The following is a 17,616-nucleotide window of genomic DNA, read 5'->3' as shown; positions in this document are numbered from 1 at the left end:
GCCTAGAAAGGTAGTGGAGGCCAGAAACCTTACAAACTCTAAAAATATTTGGATGAGCACTTCGAACATTATATTCAAGTTTACGGGACAAGTGCAAGAAATTGGGATTAGTGTACTTTTAGTGGTAGTTGTCTGTGCAGACTTAATGGGCTGAACAGCTTTTTTTGGCACTACATGCATCTATGACTCTGTAACAGTCTTTCAGAAAAGTTAAGCCAGACAGAGAGGTTTCATTTAGTGTGTCATGATGATCACCCCTCATCCAGGTTTCCAGCAAGGATGAGACATTGATGCGATCATACAAGCTAAGTTCATAGAGGGCACGCTTTGTCCACAAATGAATAGGCATTTCAGAGGGAGCTGTGGAGAGGGCAGCAGGGAGGGAAAATCCTCAGGAGTGATCAATAGGTTTTACAATGAAAGGAATGAGTTTAACGGGAAGGAGGAGATTGGCAAATGCCTTAATGATCCTTTTGAATGATAGCAAGACAGGTACAGCAGAAAGCTGTAAGTTTATCAATTTGAAAAGAAGTTTTAAATGGCAGCAAGAAAATGGAAAAGTACTGGAAAGACTCAGAAGCACAAAATAATGGAGGGGTGAAATAAGCAGAGTGTTACAGAGGTGTTGAGAAAGCTAGGTTTAATAAACCAAGCACAAAATATAACGAAAGTGATGAATTCTGACCTGGAGCAGGAGCCAAAATAAGCACACAAATAGCCATAAGAAAAGCCTATGTGTCAAGTAGGTAATACACAGAAGACATCAGGAAGACATTGAGCGTTAAAGCCAGCAGTTCTCTACGAAGAGGATACTGACATGGATAAGGTACACTCAGCATGGAGCATCAATGGGCTGTTATCAGATTTCAAACAACTGCAGCAAGCAAAGTTCAGAAGCTATTTCAGGATGGAGCACTGTTACAAGTATTTCCATGGTAATGAAGTCGAAGAGGAGCACAAAATTATTTACAAGGCAGAAAAATTATAACAGAGTTGGAAGTCATCATAAAACCCAGAAGCAGCAACAATTCGAAAGCAGCCTATATTATGGGATCAAGGCAAAAAAAAAGTTAGATCCTAGACTTGGAGCTTGGCCTAACGGCATGGGGAGGTACCTCCATTACACGGGCTACAGCAGCTCAAGATGATTTAGCAGAGGATAGGCAAAGGCAATAAATATTTGCTTTACCAGCAACAAGTATGCCCCTTAAATCAAAAGAAAATGCAGCTCATGTAACATCTTTCAGCAACTTGCAACTGTCAGGGATACAGCAATGGTAATGCCTTTGGAGGTCAGAGGGCATCAAAGCTATGCTTGGAGATGACCATTTGCTGGCACGTGTGGCTCAAACTTACTTGCTATTTATCAGCCCAAACTGGATGTTATCAAGGTCTTGCTGTATATGATAATGGACTACTTCAATATGTGAAGAGTTGTGAATGGTACTGAATACTGACCAATAAACAAACATCCCCATTTCTGATCTTAGTTGGAGAAAAGGTCACTGATGTGGCAGCTGAAGTTGACTGGGCCTAGGACATAGTGCTAAGGATCTCCTGCAGCACTGTCCTGGGACGGAGATGATTTTCCTCCAAAGCTTTTACTACCTTTCTCTGTGCTAGCTATTACTTCAATAATTGGAAGATTTTCTACCAAATTTCCATTGCTTTTAAATTTTACTACAGGCTCCTTGATACGTCAAATCTATACTCAGTCAAATGCTGCTTTAATGTCAATAGCAGTAAACTCTGGAGCCAAGTGATTCTGGAAATGATAAAAATAAAACCTTTATACTAAAGTAACCCTTTTCTGCTTCACAGGACTACATATGCTGCAGAAAGAGTACTTAGATATATGTACCATTACCAGATTCTCCACAAAATTAATTTCAGGTGTGTTGTGCTGATCATGTATTGGATCTTTCAGATGTCTTTGGCTGTGCATGAATTCCTCTTGTAACTTTTGTGTTTCAACAAGGTTTTCCCTCTGTCTACACAGCTTCTGATATTCTTTTAAATGTTCCTTTTGAACCCGAATACCAACTGATATAGCACACAATCTCTCTTGATCCCTCAAATTTTCAACTGGCTTTGTCAAGGTTGTGGAAAGAATTAAGTGTTTCCATGTTCTCACTGAAAATTCTGATGTTCCCCGTTGTCCTTCTAAGGGCTTTAACTGATTCTGCAACATCTGCATTAATCTTACCTGTTGTGGCTCAACTGTGCCTGAAGTTGTAGCACAAGGTTCTGATACCTCCACACCATTCACTTCAAGTACACTGTCAGGCACGTTATATTTTTTAGATTTTGGCAAATCAGATTCACTATTGCTAACATTATACGCAGACTGACAATTAACATTGTCAGGACCTCCACAACGATTTGATCCAGCATCCACTTCGTCTCTTTGTTGTTGTGTAACTGTGGACTCAGGATTTGCAGTATCTTGCTGGGTAGTTTTGAGCAATGCTGAATTGAATAAAGTAGAATTTTTTAAAAGTTGGTGCCTCAGTGAAAATACAGAAACATTTTCTGAACTCTCGGGTAAGCAAATAGTGCCAACTGGCACTTGTGTCCCTTGACTAACTTGTGGTGATTGACAAGTGATCTTGTATGGTAATTCGGTCTGTTGCAAGTGAACAAATGGTACAATTGTAGGTTGGGTCTGACACAGAGCTCTAGATTGATTCTCAAAGCTAGGATATTGAGCAGAAAGGACACAAGTCTCTCCAGGCTTAAACCTGGTCACATCAACCCGGAGTTCAGATCCAGTAGATTTGTTGTAATGCTTCATCTGAGATGGCAACTGCTGTTCGGCCAAGTGTCTTGCTGTAGTAGAAACAAAAGACCATCCTTGTTTCAACTGATACTCATCCAGTTGCTTCCTGATTTCTTCCAGTGAGGTTTTATGCAACCTTAAAAAGAGTTAAAAAAGACTTACGACTTTTGCTATCAAAGAAAATATACTAAGTACTCAGTAAATATGCAAACTTACTAATCTCAAAAAAGAAATAGCCTCAATAAAAAATATTTAAAGCTAAATGTAAAAATGATCTATATGAATTTACCACAAGATCTCACATAGCAAATCTTAATGAACAATAGTTTAAAATTTTCTCAAGCAAACCAATCAATTTGAGCTCTTGACCACCCATTTGTCTCTAATTGAGGGCACTGGGTTAAATTCCACATTATAAAATGGGGGATTCTGTTTTTCCGTTGTTCTATCCCTACATTGTTGCTCTTCCTTTTTTGTCCATCATTCAATATGAACATGGCTGATCCTCTATCTGAAGAGCATATTCCAACGTTCTCTCCAAATACTTAATGTCTTTAATATCTAAAAATATCTACTTTTTTCTCCAATATACTCTGACCCAGCCTCCACAGCCTTCTGCAGTAGAGACTTCAATAGGCTGACCACCCTAGGTGAAGAATTGTTTCTTTATCTCAGTCCTAAATGGAGTGTAATCCCTGGCCCTTGACTTGCCAATCAGGGGAAACATCCTCCTTGCATTTAATCTGAAAAGCCCTGTTAGAATTTTATACATTTCAATCAGATCCTTTCTCATTCTTGTAAATGGTAGTAAATACAGGCCTAGTTGAAATAATCTCTCCTCACATGACAGTCCTGCCATACCTGATATCAGCCAAGTGAATCTTCACAGAATCTCCTCTATGGCAAGTACATCCTCTCTTCAATAGGGCAACACTCCAGCTGCAGTCTTAGCAACGGTCTGTATAATTGTTTTCTATTCCAAAGCCCTTGCAATGAAGGCCAATATATATCATTTGCTTTGCTAACTGCTTGCAGCACCTGCAAGCATTGGTCGCTTCAGGAACCTCAGCTCATAGAAGCATGGTAGCATAGAAATTAGGTGCAGGAGTAGGCCATTCAACCCTTCGAGCCTGTACCACCATTCAATATCATCATGGCTGATCATACAATCTCAGTGTCCCAGTCCTGCCCTCTCCACATACTCCTTGATCTCTTTAGCCGCAAGGGCCATGTCCAGCTCCTTCTTGAATGTATCTAATGAACTCGCCTCAACTGCTTCCTGTGGGAGAGAATTCCACAGGTTCGCAACTCTAACTGAAGAAATTCTTCTTAATTCTTCCTCATCTAAGTCTTGAATGGCTTACCCCTCATTCTTAGGCTGTGGACTTCAACATTAGGAACGTTCTTCCCACATCCAGCCTGTTCAGTCCCATCAGGATTTTATGTTTTTATGAGATCCTTCCTCATTCTTCTAAATTCCAGCAAATACAAGCTCAGTAAATCCAGTCTTTTGTCCTTTGTCAGTCCTCCCATCCCAGGAATCAGACTGATGAACCTTTGCTGGACTCCCCGAACAGCAAGAATGTCCTTCCTCAGACTAGGAGACCAAAACTGCACACAGTACTCGAGGTGTAGCCTCACCAAGGCCATGTATAACTACAGCAAGACATCCTTACTCCAATACGCAAATCCTCTCGCTATGCAGGAGAGCATGCCAGTAGCTTTCCACATTGCCTGCTGCATCTGCATGCCAACCTTCAGCGACTGTTCCACCATGACACCCAGGTCTTGTTACATCTCACCTTTTCCTAAACTGCCACCATTCAGATAATAATCTGCCTTCCTGTTTTTATCAACAAAGTGGATAACCTCACATTTATCCACATTATATTGCATTTGCCCAATCAGGCAAGTCACCCTGCAGCATCTTAGCATCCTCCTCACAGCACAGACTGCCACCCAGCTTAGATGTCATCTGCAAATTTGGAGATATGGCATTCAATTCCTTCACCCAATGCATATTGTAAACAGCTGAGGTCTCAACACCAAACACTGCGGCACCCCACTCGTCACTGCCTGCCACTCTGAAAAAGACCAGTTTATTCCAACTCTCTGCTTCCTGTCCTCCAACCAGCTCTCATTCATGTCAATACATTACCTGATACCATGAGGTTCAGAGTTGATGTGAAGCCCGAGGAGGGAGGATGAGCAAATTCACCACAGCACCATGGTATAGGGAGCTATTCCAGAGCATGGAGAAGGAAGAAATGTGGCCATAAACAGACACAGTATAGTTAGGGGAATAGGCACTGTTCACTGTAGCCAGGACCGAGAGTCTCAAAGCCTACATTGCCTACCCTTTGCCCAGGTTATGGATATTTCATCTAAGCTACAGAGGAACTTGGATTCGGAAGGAGAAGATCGAGTTGTCATGGCCCACGTGGTTACCAACAACAATACAGGCAGAATGAGGAAATCGTTTCCAAGGGAATATGAACAGCTAGGTGGTAAATTACAAAGCAGAACCACAAAAAGTAAACATGTCTGGATGACTACCATGAGCTAATTGGCACAGGGTCAAAAAGATTAAAGAGATAAATGAGTGAAGATTGCTGTTGTAGAAATGGGTTTGAATCCATGGAACATTGGCACCAGTGCTGGGCAAAGAGGGAGCTGTTTTGTTGGGATGGGTTCCACTTAACTCACACTGGGATCAGAGTCATCGTGAATTATATAACTAGACATGTAGCTAGGGCTTTAAACTAAATAGCTGGTGGGGGTGGAGGTGAGAGAAGAGAAGGTCAGTTGCATGGAAAATTAGAAACCAAACTCACGAGAAAGGAGGAGTGCAGGTAAGAGATGAGGCTATTTGTTATCACAAAGTGAAAGGAAGGGACAGAGTGCATAAACATCATATTGAACCAAGGAATTGTACAAAGGGAGGGAAAATTGATAATAAGTCAAAGTTAAAGGCTTTGTATCTAAATGTGCTTAGCATTTGGCATAAAATTCATGAGTTCACAGTTTAAATGGAGAAAAACTGGTATAATTGGCACCAATTACTGAGATGTGGTTACAGCAAGACTAGTACTGTGTTGAATATCCAAGGGTACTCTGTTCCAAATAGATAGATGGGCAGGAAAAGGAGTTGGTGCAGCTTTGTTAGCAAAGGATAAAACCAGAGATCGCAATGAGAAATGATTTTGGCATTAGAGACCAAGACATAGAAACAGTCTAGGTAGAAATAAGAAACAGTAAGAGAAAGAAGTCCTTGGTGGGAGTAATCTATAGGTCCCCTAACAATATAGGATACAGTATAAAGCAGGGAAATACTGAGGACTTGTAAGAAAGATGGGGGAATAATCATTGGTGATTTTAATATGTACATAGACCAGATTAACCAAATTGGCAAGAGTAGCCACAACGAAGTTCATGAGTGAATAAGAGATTATTTCTTGGAGCAAAATGTTGAGGAACCAACTGGGGAACAGGCTACTTTGAATTTAGTATTCAATGAGATGAGATTATTCATTAATCCTATTGTAAAAAGGATCCTCAAGGGAAGAGTAATCATAGCATGTTGAAATTTCAAATTCAGTTTGATTCTAAGAAATTCAACTCCCACACAAGTGTTCTGGTGTTAAACAGAAGGTAACCTCATTGGCACAAGGACAGATTTGGCCCAGATGGACTGAGCAGAAAGGCGATAAGGCTAGACAGTTGTTGAACAGTGGTAGACATTTCCCAACTCCTCAGCTAAAGTACCTTCTAGAGAGGAAGAAAGATTGTAAAAGGGATGGGATTGGGAAGCACCCATGGCTAAGCAAGGAAGTTAAAGATAACTAATGGCAAAAACTAAGGAATACTGTATTGCAAAGGTCGGTGATAACAAGGTGTAGAGCTGGATGAACACAGCAGGCCAAGCAGCATCAGAGGAGCAGGAAAGCTGACGTTTCAGGCCTAGACCCTTCTTCAGAAAAAGGTCTTGCAAAGGTCGGTGCCAGGTTGCAGATTGGGAAACTTTCAAAGACCAAGGGGTTACTACAAAAATAGTTAAAAAATAGCAAAGGTTAATTGTGCAAGTGGTTTATAAGACATTAAAAGGGGATTGACAAAATAGACATAGAAAGGATATTTCCTCATGTGAGGCAATCTAGAACAAGAGGCCAGTGTTTTAGGATAAGGGGTAGCATATTTAAAACAGGTGAGGAGAAATTATTTCTCTCAGAATTGAGAGAATGAGGAATTCCTGACCTGGAATGGATGCTGGGACATTGAAGTAAATTTGAGAAGGAGACAGACTGGTTTTTAAAATTAGTAATAGGATCAAGAGTTAACGAAGAGTGGGCAGAAAAGTTCAGTTTATAGAATCCCTACAGTGTGGAAACAGGCTATTCTACCCAAATAGTCCACACTGACCCTCCGAACAGCATCCCACCCAGAACCATCCACCTACTCTATGCCTGTAACCCTGCATTTCCCATGGCTTATGCACCTAACCTACACACTCCTGGACACTATGGGCAATTTAGCATGGCCAATCCACCTAACCTGCACATCTTTGGACTGTGGGAAGAAAGTGGAGCACTTGGAGGAAACCCATGCAGACACGGGGAGAACGTGCAAACTCCATGTGCAAGAAATTAAAATAAGATGGTACTGCTGACAAACCAAATGACTGGAATAACATCTTGGGTACAAGAGTCGCATGCTGAGGGCCTAACTAAAGTAATAAAGGGGGATGGATCTGGGTGGGATGCTCCAAGTGCCGGTGTGGACTTGTTGGGCCGAAGGGCCTGTTTCCACACTGTAGGGATTCTATGATTCTAAAGTAATATGTAATCCAAAACTGTATAAGTGAATTAAGGTAGAGAGATCATAACTTATTCAAGTGTTGGTGACGAGAAAGGACAGCAAGGAAGATTTTACAGATACTGAAGTGTGGTGGGGTCACATGTGGGGCGACATGAACCCGAGATCACGGTTGAGGCTGTCGTCACAGGTATGGAACTTGGCTATCAGTTTCTGCTCAGCGATTCAGCGTTGTGTATCTCAAAGAACACTTACTGGAAGATCGGAAGCTGAATGCCCTGGACTGCTGAAGCCTCCCATCTAGGAGGGAACATTCCTATCTGGCAATTGTTGCATGGTGTCCATAGACCTGTTGTTGTGTCTACATGGTCTCATCTATATATCATGTCTTGGGGCATCCTTGCATGCAGTGGATGAAATAGACAACATTGGCTGAGTCACGAGTGTCTGCCATGTACATGATGGGTGGTGTTCCCACGCGTGATAGTAGTATCCATGTTGGTGATCTGAATGTTTGCAGAGATTGCTGTGGCAGTGTTGTGTAGTGTTGTGGTCAAGGTTCTCCTGAAGGCCCACGGATAACCTCAATTCTGCACTTATTTAGCGTCCGCCCTGAACACATTAAGGAAGCCATCCCCTACAGACAAACCCTGCGCATATGCGTGATCTGCTTGGATGAGGAGGAACGTGATGGACACTTCAAGATTTTGAAGGACGGCCTCATAAGAACAGGATACAATGTTCAACTCGTTGATCGCCAGTTCTGACGTGCCACAGTGAAAAACCGCAACAACCTCCTCAGAAGACAGACACAGGATATGACTGATAGAGGACCCTTCGTCGTACAGTACTTCACTGGACTGGAGAGACTATGCCACGTTCTTCACAGCCTTCAACATGTTATCAATGACGATGAGCATCTTGCCAAGATCATCCCAACACCTCCACTTCTCGCCTACAAACAACTGCCAAACCTTAAACAGACCATAATTTGCAGCAAACTATCCAGGCTTCAGGAGAACATTGACCACAACACCACACAAGTCTGCCACAGCACCCTCTGCAAAACATGTCAGATCATCGACATCGGTACTACCATTACACATGGGACATCACCCACCATGTACACGGCAGATACTCACGTGACTCGGCCAACATTGCCTATCTCGTACGCTACATGCAAGGATGCCTCGAGGCATGGTATATTGGTGTGACCATGCAGACGCTACGATAACAGATGAATGGATACTGTGAAACAATTGCCAGACAGGAATATTCCCTCCCAGTCAGGGAACACTTCAGCAGTCAATGATATACATGCAGCGTCCAATCTTCAGGTAAGCGTCCTCCAAGGTGGCCATTGAGATACGTAACCATGCAGAATCGCTGAGCAGAAACTGATAGCCAAGTTCTGTACCCATGAAGACACTCTCAACCGTGATCTTGGGTTCATGTCATGCTACACGTGACCCCAGCACTCTCTTCTGTATCTGTAAAATCTCCCTTACTGTCCTGTTTTGACACCATCACCTGGATAAATTGTTATGATCTCTCTACCTTAGTTTGTACAGTTTTGGATTGCGTATTACTTTGGTTAGAGCCTTGGCATGTGGCTCTTATACCCATCATGTTATTCCATGTCGTTTGGTTTGTTTCCAGCACCACTCTTATTTTTAATCTTTTGTAATTATCTCTCTGCCTCATTTAATCGGCTTACAGGTTACCCCGTCATTTGTTACTCAACTGTTGACACTTCACTCACACCATCTAACACTTCTGATCATCTGCAGAGACTTATTATTCAACGCTCCACTCACACCATTTGTACGATTTTTGATCTCTCTGCCCATAAATTCTGTGTTCTGTATGCTTCTCTCTCAGTTCACCTGATGAAGGGGCTACACTCAGCAAGCTTGTGATTTCAACTTCTGATTTTCTGGTTCTCCATTATTTCCCCAACTTCATTATCCAAGGGATTTACTTTGAATATGTAAAAAGGAAGAGAGAAGGCAAAGAGCTCTTGCTACTCAGCTCTATTATTTGCAAGTTTACCCTCAAAAGTTATCTTCTCTAATTTTTTTTGGTATTCTTTTGCTTTTAAAACTTTCTCAATACTCTGGCTTACAATGTGGCAAAGATTAGTGTTTTTTTTTAAAAATTGATGCTATCCTCAACTTCCCTAGCTAAGCATGGTTGTCTTACCCCCTTCCAAGAATCCTTCTTTCTTTGTCAGCTGATTATACCAATGCTGTGAGGAACAAACTGTTTTCTTAAATAGCTGCCATTGTTGCTCAACCATCATTTCTGCAAAACTCCTTTCCCAGTCCACTGCAGCCAGCTTGGACCTCATTATTTAGTCAGCTCTGCAGTCATTATTTGAGCTGAGCATAGTTGTTTCAGACACAAGTTCCTCTCTCTCCAACTGAATGCTAAACATTACTATGTTATAGTCATTGCTTCTGAGGGGGATCTTTTCCTGACATCATTAATTAAACCTGCCTCATTACACATCAGTGATCCAAACAGTCTGATCCCTGGTTGAATCCACATATTGTTCTTGGAATCTTTCCCAAATACACTATGAATTCTTCCTCATGACTTCTTCTGCCAATCTGGCTATCCTAATCTACAAGATTACTATGAAGTCTCCCATGATTAACATACTGCCTTTGTTACATGCCTTCTTTATCTCCAAATGTATGCTCTGCCCGTGGTATAGCTTTTGTTTGGGGGCCTATAGATTACTCCTATCCATGCCTTTTTTCCTTTTTTAATGTTCTTACCATGTGGATTCTACGTCTTCCAATCCAAGATCATTTCTTGCTACTGCACTTACCCCGTATTCCATACTGTACCAACAGTGCCATCCCTCTACCCTTTCCTACCTTCCTTTCAAAATCATACTGCCATTATGGTGATATGTTTTCAACAAGATCAAAACTGGGAACTAAATATTCAGCAGTATAAGAGCAAACACTTTCACCTATACTGATGCTGTCAACTCATTTATTTTATTACAAATATTATGTACAAACAAGCATTGCAAACTTTGCCATTTTACTCCCCGCCATCAGGCAGTCAACAAAGCTTTCAGGACTCCGGCACACGACTACTACAATCATATCTAAAGCAAAAGAATGGCCATTAAAATGTGGGTCTCTTGGATATTAGTAACGATATATAATGAAGAAAGGATATAATGTGAGAAAAGATTGTGTCCACGAAACTGACGCGCTATGTGCCACTTTCAATAGTGTATACACAGATTCTGGGGGTATGGCAACAGGAAAGAGATCAGGCCTAGGAATTTTGGTTGGGGGGGGTGTGGTGGGGAGGAAGTCAGGATCTGGAAGACATTAGAGGGCAAGCTGGAATGTTGGGGGCGTAGAAGGGAGGCTTAGGGGATGGAGCCTCCAGCTCCTGGGCCATCTTTGACATGCCCACCCACCCCTCCTCTGCCACTCCAGTGCCTTTTTCCCTTCTCACTCCTGGGGCGCCAACATTGCCCTTGTTCTGTGGTCTAGCATCACACTCTCCACTGAAGCCCAGTTCAAAATCTCACATGTTTTCCTACACATGCGCAGTCATGCACTTGTACAAAACGTTACATGTAAAGTCTCTGGCGGTGTCAGAACATGGAACCATGCATCCACCAATGAATGCATATGCATACTTGCCCACAGTTGCAATCAAACGCTGGTGTGAAAAAGGTATCAGCAAACACTGCCATGAAAAAAAATGCTCTCCACTTGTACTTACAATGGAGGAAGAGGCAACATACTAACATCCTGAGGAAACTAGTACTGAATCAGGGAGTCAGATGCTCACTAAAATTAACAAACAAAAAGGAGCAAACAATAGCACCAAAAGCATTAACAAATTCTCGCATCAAATGATTTCACTTTGCTAAATAAAAATGGAATCATTTGACGCCAAGATGAGGGTTTCAGAGGAGATAGACAAGACACTTTAGATGCCCTAACTCTTCCAAAGATCAACTGATTGAATGACTGTTCCTATTGACTGGAATATTTCAAATGCCACTATTATTAAAAGGAATGGGACAGGGAGACACTAAGGAATTTTACAACAGTTGGCTGAACATGTTTTGTCATAAATTTGACAGAGTCTATACTTCAGGATGGACCAAATGAACACCTTAACATTTCTTTCCCGCCCCACAGATCAGAGAGAGAGAGCCATGATGAATTCACAAAAGTTATCACACCAGATGAACTAGATTGAAAACACTGGATAAATGGAAGCATCCAAAGGATCTGCCTCACTGACAGCCAAGAAGGACAGTGCTCTGGAAGAGAGCACTTCATGGATGTCCCCAAAGACCTAATCCTCAATGTGTGTCCTCATTGACATTGCCCAGCACGTTATCCATCACCATTTCAGCACAACACCAGCCCAACAAGGTTGTAAAGATCATCTGCTAGCTGAGAACCAAAAAGGCCAACAAACATAGATATACTCCCCAGAGTACTAAAACACACGGCAGAAGCACTCTTGACATGAATTCAAGACCTTAACCCCTTCATCCAGAAGATGAGTATATCAGAATATCTGAGACACTGAAATTGTGGCCATCTTTGAAAAGTGAGACATGAGTGACTGTGGTACTAACTGTTTAACTTGTCATCTCCAGTCCAGAACCAAAATCACAAGAACTTCTGTCATTCAGCAGCAGTATGCAGATAATGCTTACGTGCATACATACTCAGAGGCCAAACTCGAAACTTGATGCATTTGCAAAAGCATATTAAAGAACGGGCTTTAGGCTAAACATCCTGAAGTCAAAAAGGTCTTCTATCAGCCTGCCCCTACTGCATAACACTCTCCCCCCAGTTATCAAGATCCACGGCAAACTATGGATAAATTGGATAATTTTCCAAACCAGAGCCACCAATCAGCAAGAAAGACATCAATGATGAAACTGAACATTTTTGCCAATATGCCAGTGCAGACACTGGCCATTGAGGAAAAATAATGTTTAATGAGAAAGATCCCAAAAACAGCACCAAGGTCACTCTACAGAGCCAGTGTTTCTGCCCTCCTGCAAGCAAAGAAAAAGACACTGTACTACAGACTTTCTCAAAGTTTCCCTGAAAAAATACAATACCCTACTGACTTGCTGAAGACTGTCCAAATTGGACAAGAATAAAGGAGGTGCCAACCATTTCATGCATCTCTGACAGAGAGGTGGAGGTCAAGTACAAATCGTGAATGGAATAAATAAAATAATCAGCACATCCTACCCAAATGCTTCCAATATAATCTGCCCCTCTATGGCAAAGAATGTGTATCCAGTATTAAACTATTCAGGTCATCTCAAGGACCCACAGCTCCAGGACAAACAAAAGAATCATCTGTTGCCCTGAGGGATAGTTATAGTCATACAGCATGGAAATAGTCCCTTCAGTCTAGCTTGTCCATGCCTACCAGATATTCTAAACTGATCAAGTCCCATTTGCCAGCATTTGGCCCATATCCCTCTGAACTCCTCCTATTCTTGTACCCATCCAGGTGCCTTTTAAGTGTTCTAATTGTACCCGTCTCCAGCATCTCCTCTGGCAGCTGGCTCCATACATCCACTACCCTTCGCATTAAAACATTGCTTCTTAAGTCCCTTTTAAATCTTTCCCCTCTCACCTTAAACCTATACTCTCTAGTTTTGGACTCTCTTATCCTGTGAAAAAGACCTGTCTATTCACTCTGTCCATGCCCCTCATGATTTTGTAAACGTCTACAAAGGTTACCCTTCAGCCTCTGACACTCCAGGGGGGACAAAAGCCCCCTTTTCCACCTCTCCCTCTCGCTCAAACCTTCCAATCCTGGCAACATTCTTGTAAATCTTTTCAAAACCCTTTCAAGTTTAACAATATCTTTCCTTCAGCAGGGAAACCAGATTGAACGTAGTATTCTAAAAGAGCCATCACCAAAGTCCTGTACAGCTGCAAAATGATGTCCCAACTTCTATGCTCAACACACTGACTAATGAAAGCAAGCCTGCCAAACACCTTCTTCAACACTCTATCTACCTGTGACTCCATTTGCAGGGAATGATGCACCTCTAGGTCTCTTTGTTCAGCAATACTCCCCAGGTCCCTACCATTAACTGTAGAAGTCCTACCATGGTGTTCCACACCAAAATGCTACACCTCAGTTATCTAAATTAAGCTCCATTTGCCACTTCCTGGCCCATCTGATCAAGGTCCCATTGTACTCTGAGATAAACCTCTTTAATATCCACTACAAACACAAATTTTGCTGTCATCTGCAAATTTACTAACCTAACCTCCTATATTCACATCCAAGTGATTTACATAAATGATGAAAAGCAGTGGACCCAGTACTGATCCTTGTGGCACACCGCTGATCACAAACCTCCAGTCTAAAAAACAACCTGCACCGCCACCTTTTGTCTTCTACCTTCAAGCCAATTTTGTATCCAAATGGCAAGCTTCCCCTGGATTGCATGTGATCTAACCTTGCTAACCAGTCTACCATGTGGAACCTTGCTAAATGCCTTATGTTGAGAAGGAATGTCAGGGATAATGAGAAGAGAAAACAGGAGATTGAGGAAGAACTGGGAGAAGCAGGTGTGGGCTAAGAAGAAACAAGAGAAAATCAATGTCAAGCAGAAGACATTGGAGGTGTCTATGGATGTTACTTAAACAGACTTCCAAAAGGCTCCAAAGGCCCTCATTAGAGTGCCATTAGCAAAAGTTATGGATAATGGCACGTAGGGAACTTACTGACCTGGTTAAACTGGCTGAGTGACAGAAGACAGTGGAGATAATAAGCAAGTATTCTCACATTATGGACCAGATCAGACAAAATAAAACCCCCTCAAAATACGCAGAAGATAGTCTTCCCTAACTCTTTTTTTTTCAAAAAGACAAATGAAAGGTGTTGCATTCCAGATGCAATTCCAGTGGTCAAACTACTGGACTTTAAACAAAACACACTTTATTCATCTACTGTACTGTAAAATACAAAAGAAGGGAGTAATTGGAATAACCTAATTCAATTGGAAAAGTTAACAGAATAATAGATACAGTAACTATTATAATTAACTGTTCCAATATAGCAACAATCCATAAACACACCATTGGCAAAAGGCAAATTCAAGAAACAGATTGTCTCACATGCAACTCCTATAGCCCAAGTGGAAAATCATCAAGAGAAAACTCAGAGCGTAGCAGCCAGGAGATTTACTGCAGCTTCCAACCCTGCTGAGGCTCCAGCAACTACTGGTGAATGCTAAATTTAAAACTCTTCGTTCTGTAGGTGGGAGCTTGACCACACCTACTAAAGCTGCTTCAATCGCTCCAACTTTAAACAAAACACTTAAGGCTTCACAAGTTGTTCATCATCTTATCGCCATCTGGCCCACAATCTCTCTCCAAAAGAAACTAGGACAAAACACACATCTTAAAGCCATATTATCATTCCACTTATTGGCAAGACTTTAAGTTTCTGTAAGTTTCAGCATTGAGGACTCAACAGTTCACTGTTCTTAGTGACAACTTAGATAGAGGAGATAGAAAGCTACTTATCCAAATGCAATGACAAAAGCAGACAGCACTGTAACGAGCATAGATGAAAACACCAAATTATAACATGATATTTATAAATAAATTAAAAGCAATGGGCAAATTTGTGGTAAATGGATTTTACTGCAGGCAAATGAGAGTCATCCATATTGCTCATAAAATGTGATAGAGCAGCATATTTATTCAATGGTATGAAAATAGAAATGGTGGAAGCTCAATGAGATTTGGCGTCCAGGCAGACAAATGACAGATATGTCATGAACAGGTAAGAAAATAAGTAAAGACACTAGTAGAACATGGAACACAAAGTTCAATTGAATACAGAGAGAACAGTTAGACAGTTTGATAGTTCTAAATATTTAAAACTTAGAATAAGCAGAGGGTAAGCAAGAATCATGGAATGGAACCATATTGGTATTCATTGGGATAATGTTAGAGCAACAGCCAAGGAGGGTGATATTCCTGCAACATGTTCACGAAAACTTCCTTCTCAGTCCAGCTAGCAGACATGGCTGGATCAGGTGCCAAGGATTGAGGTGGGTCAAATAAATCAAGCATTTGTGGGCTTATACTTGGTTAAGAGTCAAAGATTAGATTTGCAACGGAGAAAATCAAGAAAGAAGTCTGAAGTTGAACTTCTCACTGGAACAGGGCTTCTTTTTCATGAATAGGATGAGGATATCACTGGCTAGGCCAGCCTTTATCGCCCATCCCTCATGTCCCAGAGGGCAATTAAAGTAAACCAAATAGTCATGAATCTGGAGTCAGAAGTAGGCCAGGTAATGAATGCTGATAAGTTTAAAGTTAGGCTGTAAACTGTTAAAGTTAGAAAGTTATATTAAAAAAAAATCAACATCAACATCTTATAGCACAACAACAGGCAGATCTCACCTACCTGGCGCAGTGTAATTATGTTGAAACACGTTATTTTAAAAAAAAATCAAAAAAATCAAAAAGGAAAAAAAATCTCGTACCAGCTTGCCAACAGTAAGCAAATATTAAGGAATGGGATAGGGCCCCTTTTTAAAACTTATTCTGTAGAGGTGCCGGTATTGGACTGGAGTGAACAAGGACAAAAGTCACACGGACACCAGGTTATAGTCCAACAGGTTTATTTGAAATCACAAGCTTTCGGAGCGTTGCCGCTTCGTCAGGTGAAGTCACATTCACCTGGAGTTGTGTGACTTTTGTTTTAAAATTCATGGGATATTGGCATTGTTGGCTAGGCCAGCATTTATTACCAATCCTCAATTGCTGAGAGAGTGGGTAAGAGTAAAATATCTAAGAGTCACACATAGGTCAGACTAGGTAAAGATGTCAATTTAAAAAACTGACATTAGTGAACCAGATGGGTTTTTATAGTAACTGACAGTGGTTACATGGTCACCATTAGGTAAGTCTTCTATTCCAGATATTATGGAAATTAAATTTCATCATCTGCCATAATGGGATTCAAACTATGTCCCAGAATATTGGCTTGGGGTTTTGGAATATTAGTGATTGTGTTGTGTTCAGTGGCATTACTACAACGCCACCACCTGCCACTGTTAGGGACGAAGAGAGTGAAAATAATGTTTAGAGATGAAGACTGGGATACTTAGTTCTTAATTTTATCGTTGTTTCAAAAAAAGAGAACATTAGCGACACCTTTTCTGAAAGAGATACAGTGATAAAAGAAAAGGAATAGATTTGCATACAGAGCATATTTCATAATCAAACATCTCAAGGCACTAACACCAAATGCTTTTTGAAGTGTAGTCACTGTTTGTAATGTAGGAAACACAGCAGCTCATTTGAATAATTTGATAAACAGTAATGTAAGTAATCTTTTCATGATATTGATTGTAGGATAAATATCAGCTAGGATATCTGGGATAACTCCCCAGCTCTTTTACAAAATACACATCTTTTATATCCACCTAAACAGGCAGATGGGATCTTGATTTAACATTTCATACGAAAATGGCACTTCCAACTATGTACTGGAACTTTAGCGTCTTTCCCCACCCACCCCCCACCTCAAATCCCAGCAGGGGACTTGCACCTGGTGATTCACTTGCAAAATGTGTTCTAATTTGGAGAATACAGATAATGGATTGGAAGCATCTAAAGGCGGCTGGCTATGTAATGAAGGACTTGACATAATCTAATTATCCAAGAGACGGCAGAGGTGACTGGGGAGTGGAAAATGCAATACCTTCATTCAAGGAAGAATGCAAGAACATTCCTAACTACAGGCCAGTGAATTTACTGTCTATTGGAAAAATAAAATTCAGCAGGTACTTGGAAAGGACTGAGTTTGTTACGGAGATCCAGCATGATTTCTTTTTAAAAAGGCACATCATGTTTAACTTGGTAAATGGGTTTTTTTTTGATGTAGTTAACAGAGAAGGCTAAAGAAGGGAATGCAATGTATGATAACAAGGTGTAGAGCTGGATGAACACAGCAGGCCAAGAAGC

The 17,616-nt window shown here is 41.2% G+C and overlaps 1 protein-coding gene across 8 annotated transcripts in view; it reads right to left on the bottom strand.

Annotated features, from left to right (window-relative positions):
* The window catches only part of cep295 (centrosomal protein 295), a 141,671-nt gene that overhangs the window by 76,695 nt on the left and 47,360 nt on the right, over positions 1-17,616 (bottom strand). For all 8 annotated transcript variants that reach the window (XR_007262362.1, XM_048598511.1, XM_048598505.1 and 5 more), the window contains one exon: positions 2,207-2,915. Coding sequence is in view for 7 of the 8 variants with exons in the window: in XM_048598511.1 (XP_048454468.1) it covers positions 2,207-2,915 (709 nt within the window). In the remaining variant the exon portion in view is untranslated. The remainder of the gene's footprint in view (positions 1-2,206; positions 2,916-17,616) is intronic.

The sequence above is a fragment of the Rhincodon typus genome, chromosome 6 (genome assembly GCF_021869965.1).
Source record: "Rhincodon typus isolate 14 chromosome 6, sRhiTyp1.1, whole genome shotgun sequence".
In the NCBI taxonomy this organism is placed as follows: domain Eukaryota; kingdom Metazoa; phylum Chordata; class Chondrichthyes; order Orectolobiformes; family Rhincodontidae; genus Rhincodon; species Rhincodon typus.
This window is presented reverse-complemented; position numbering and strand designations above follow the sequence as displayed.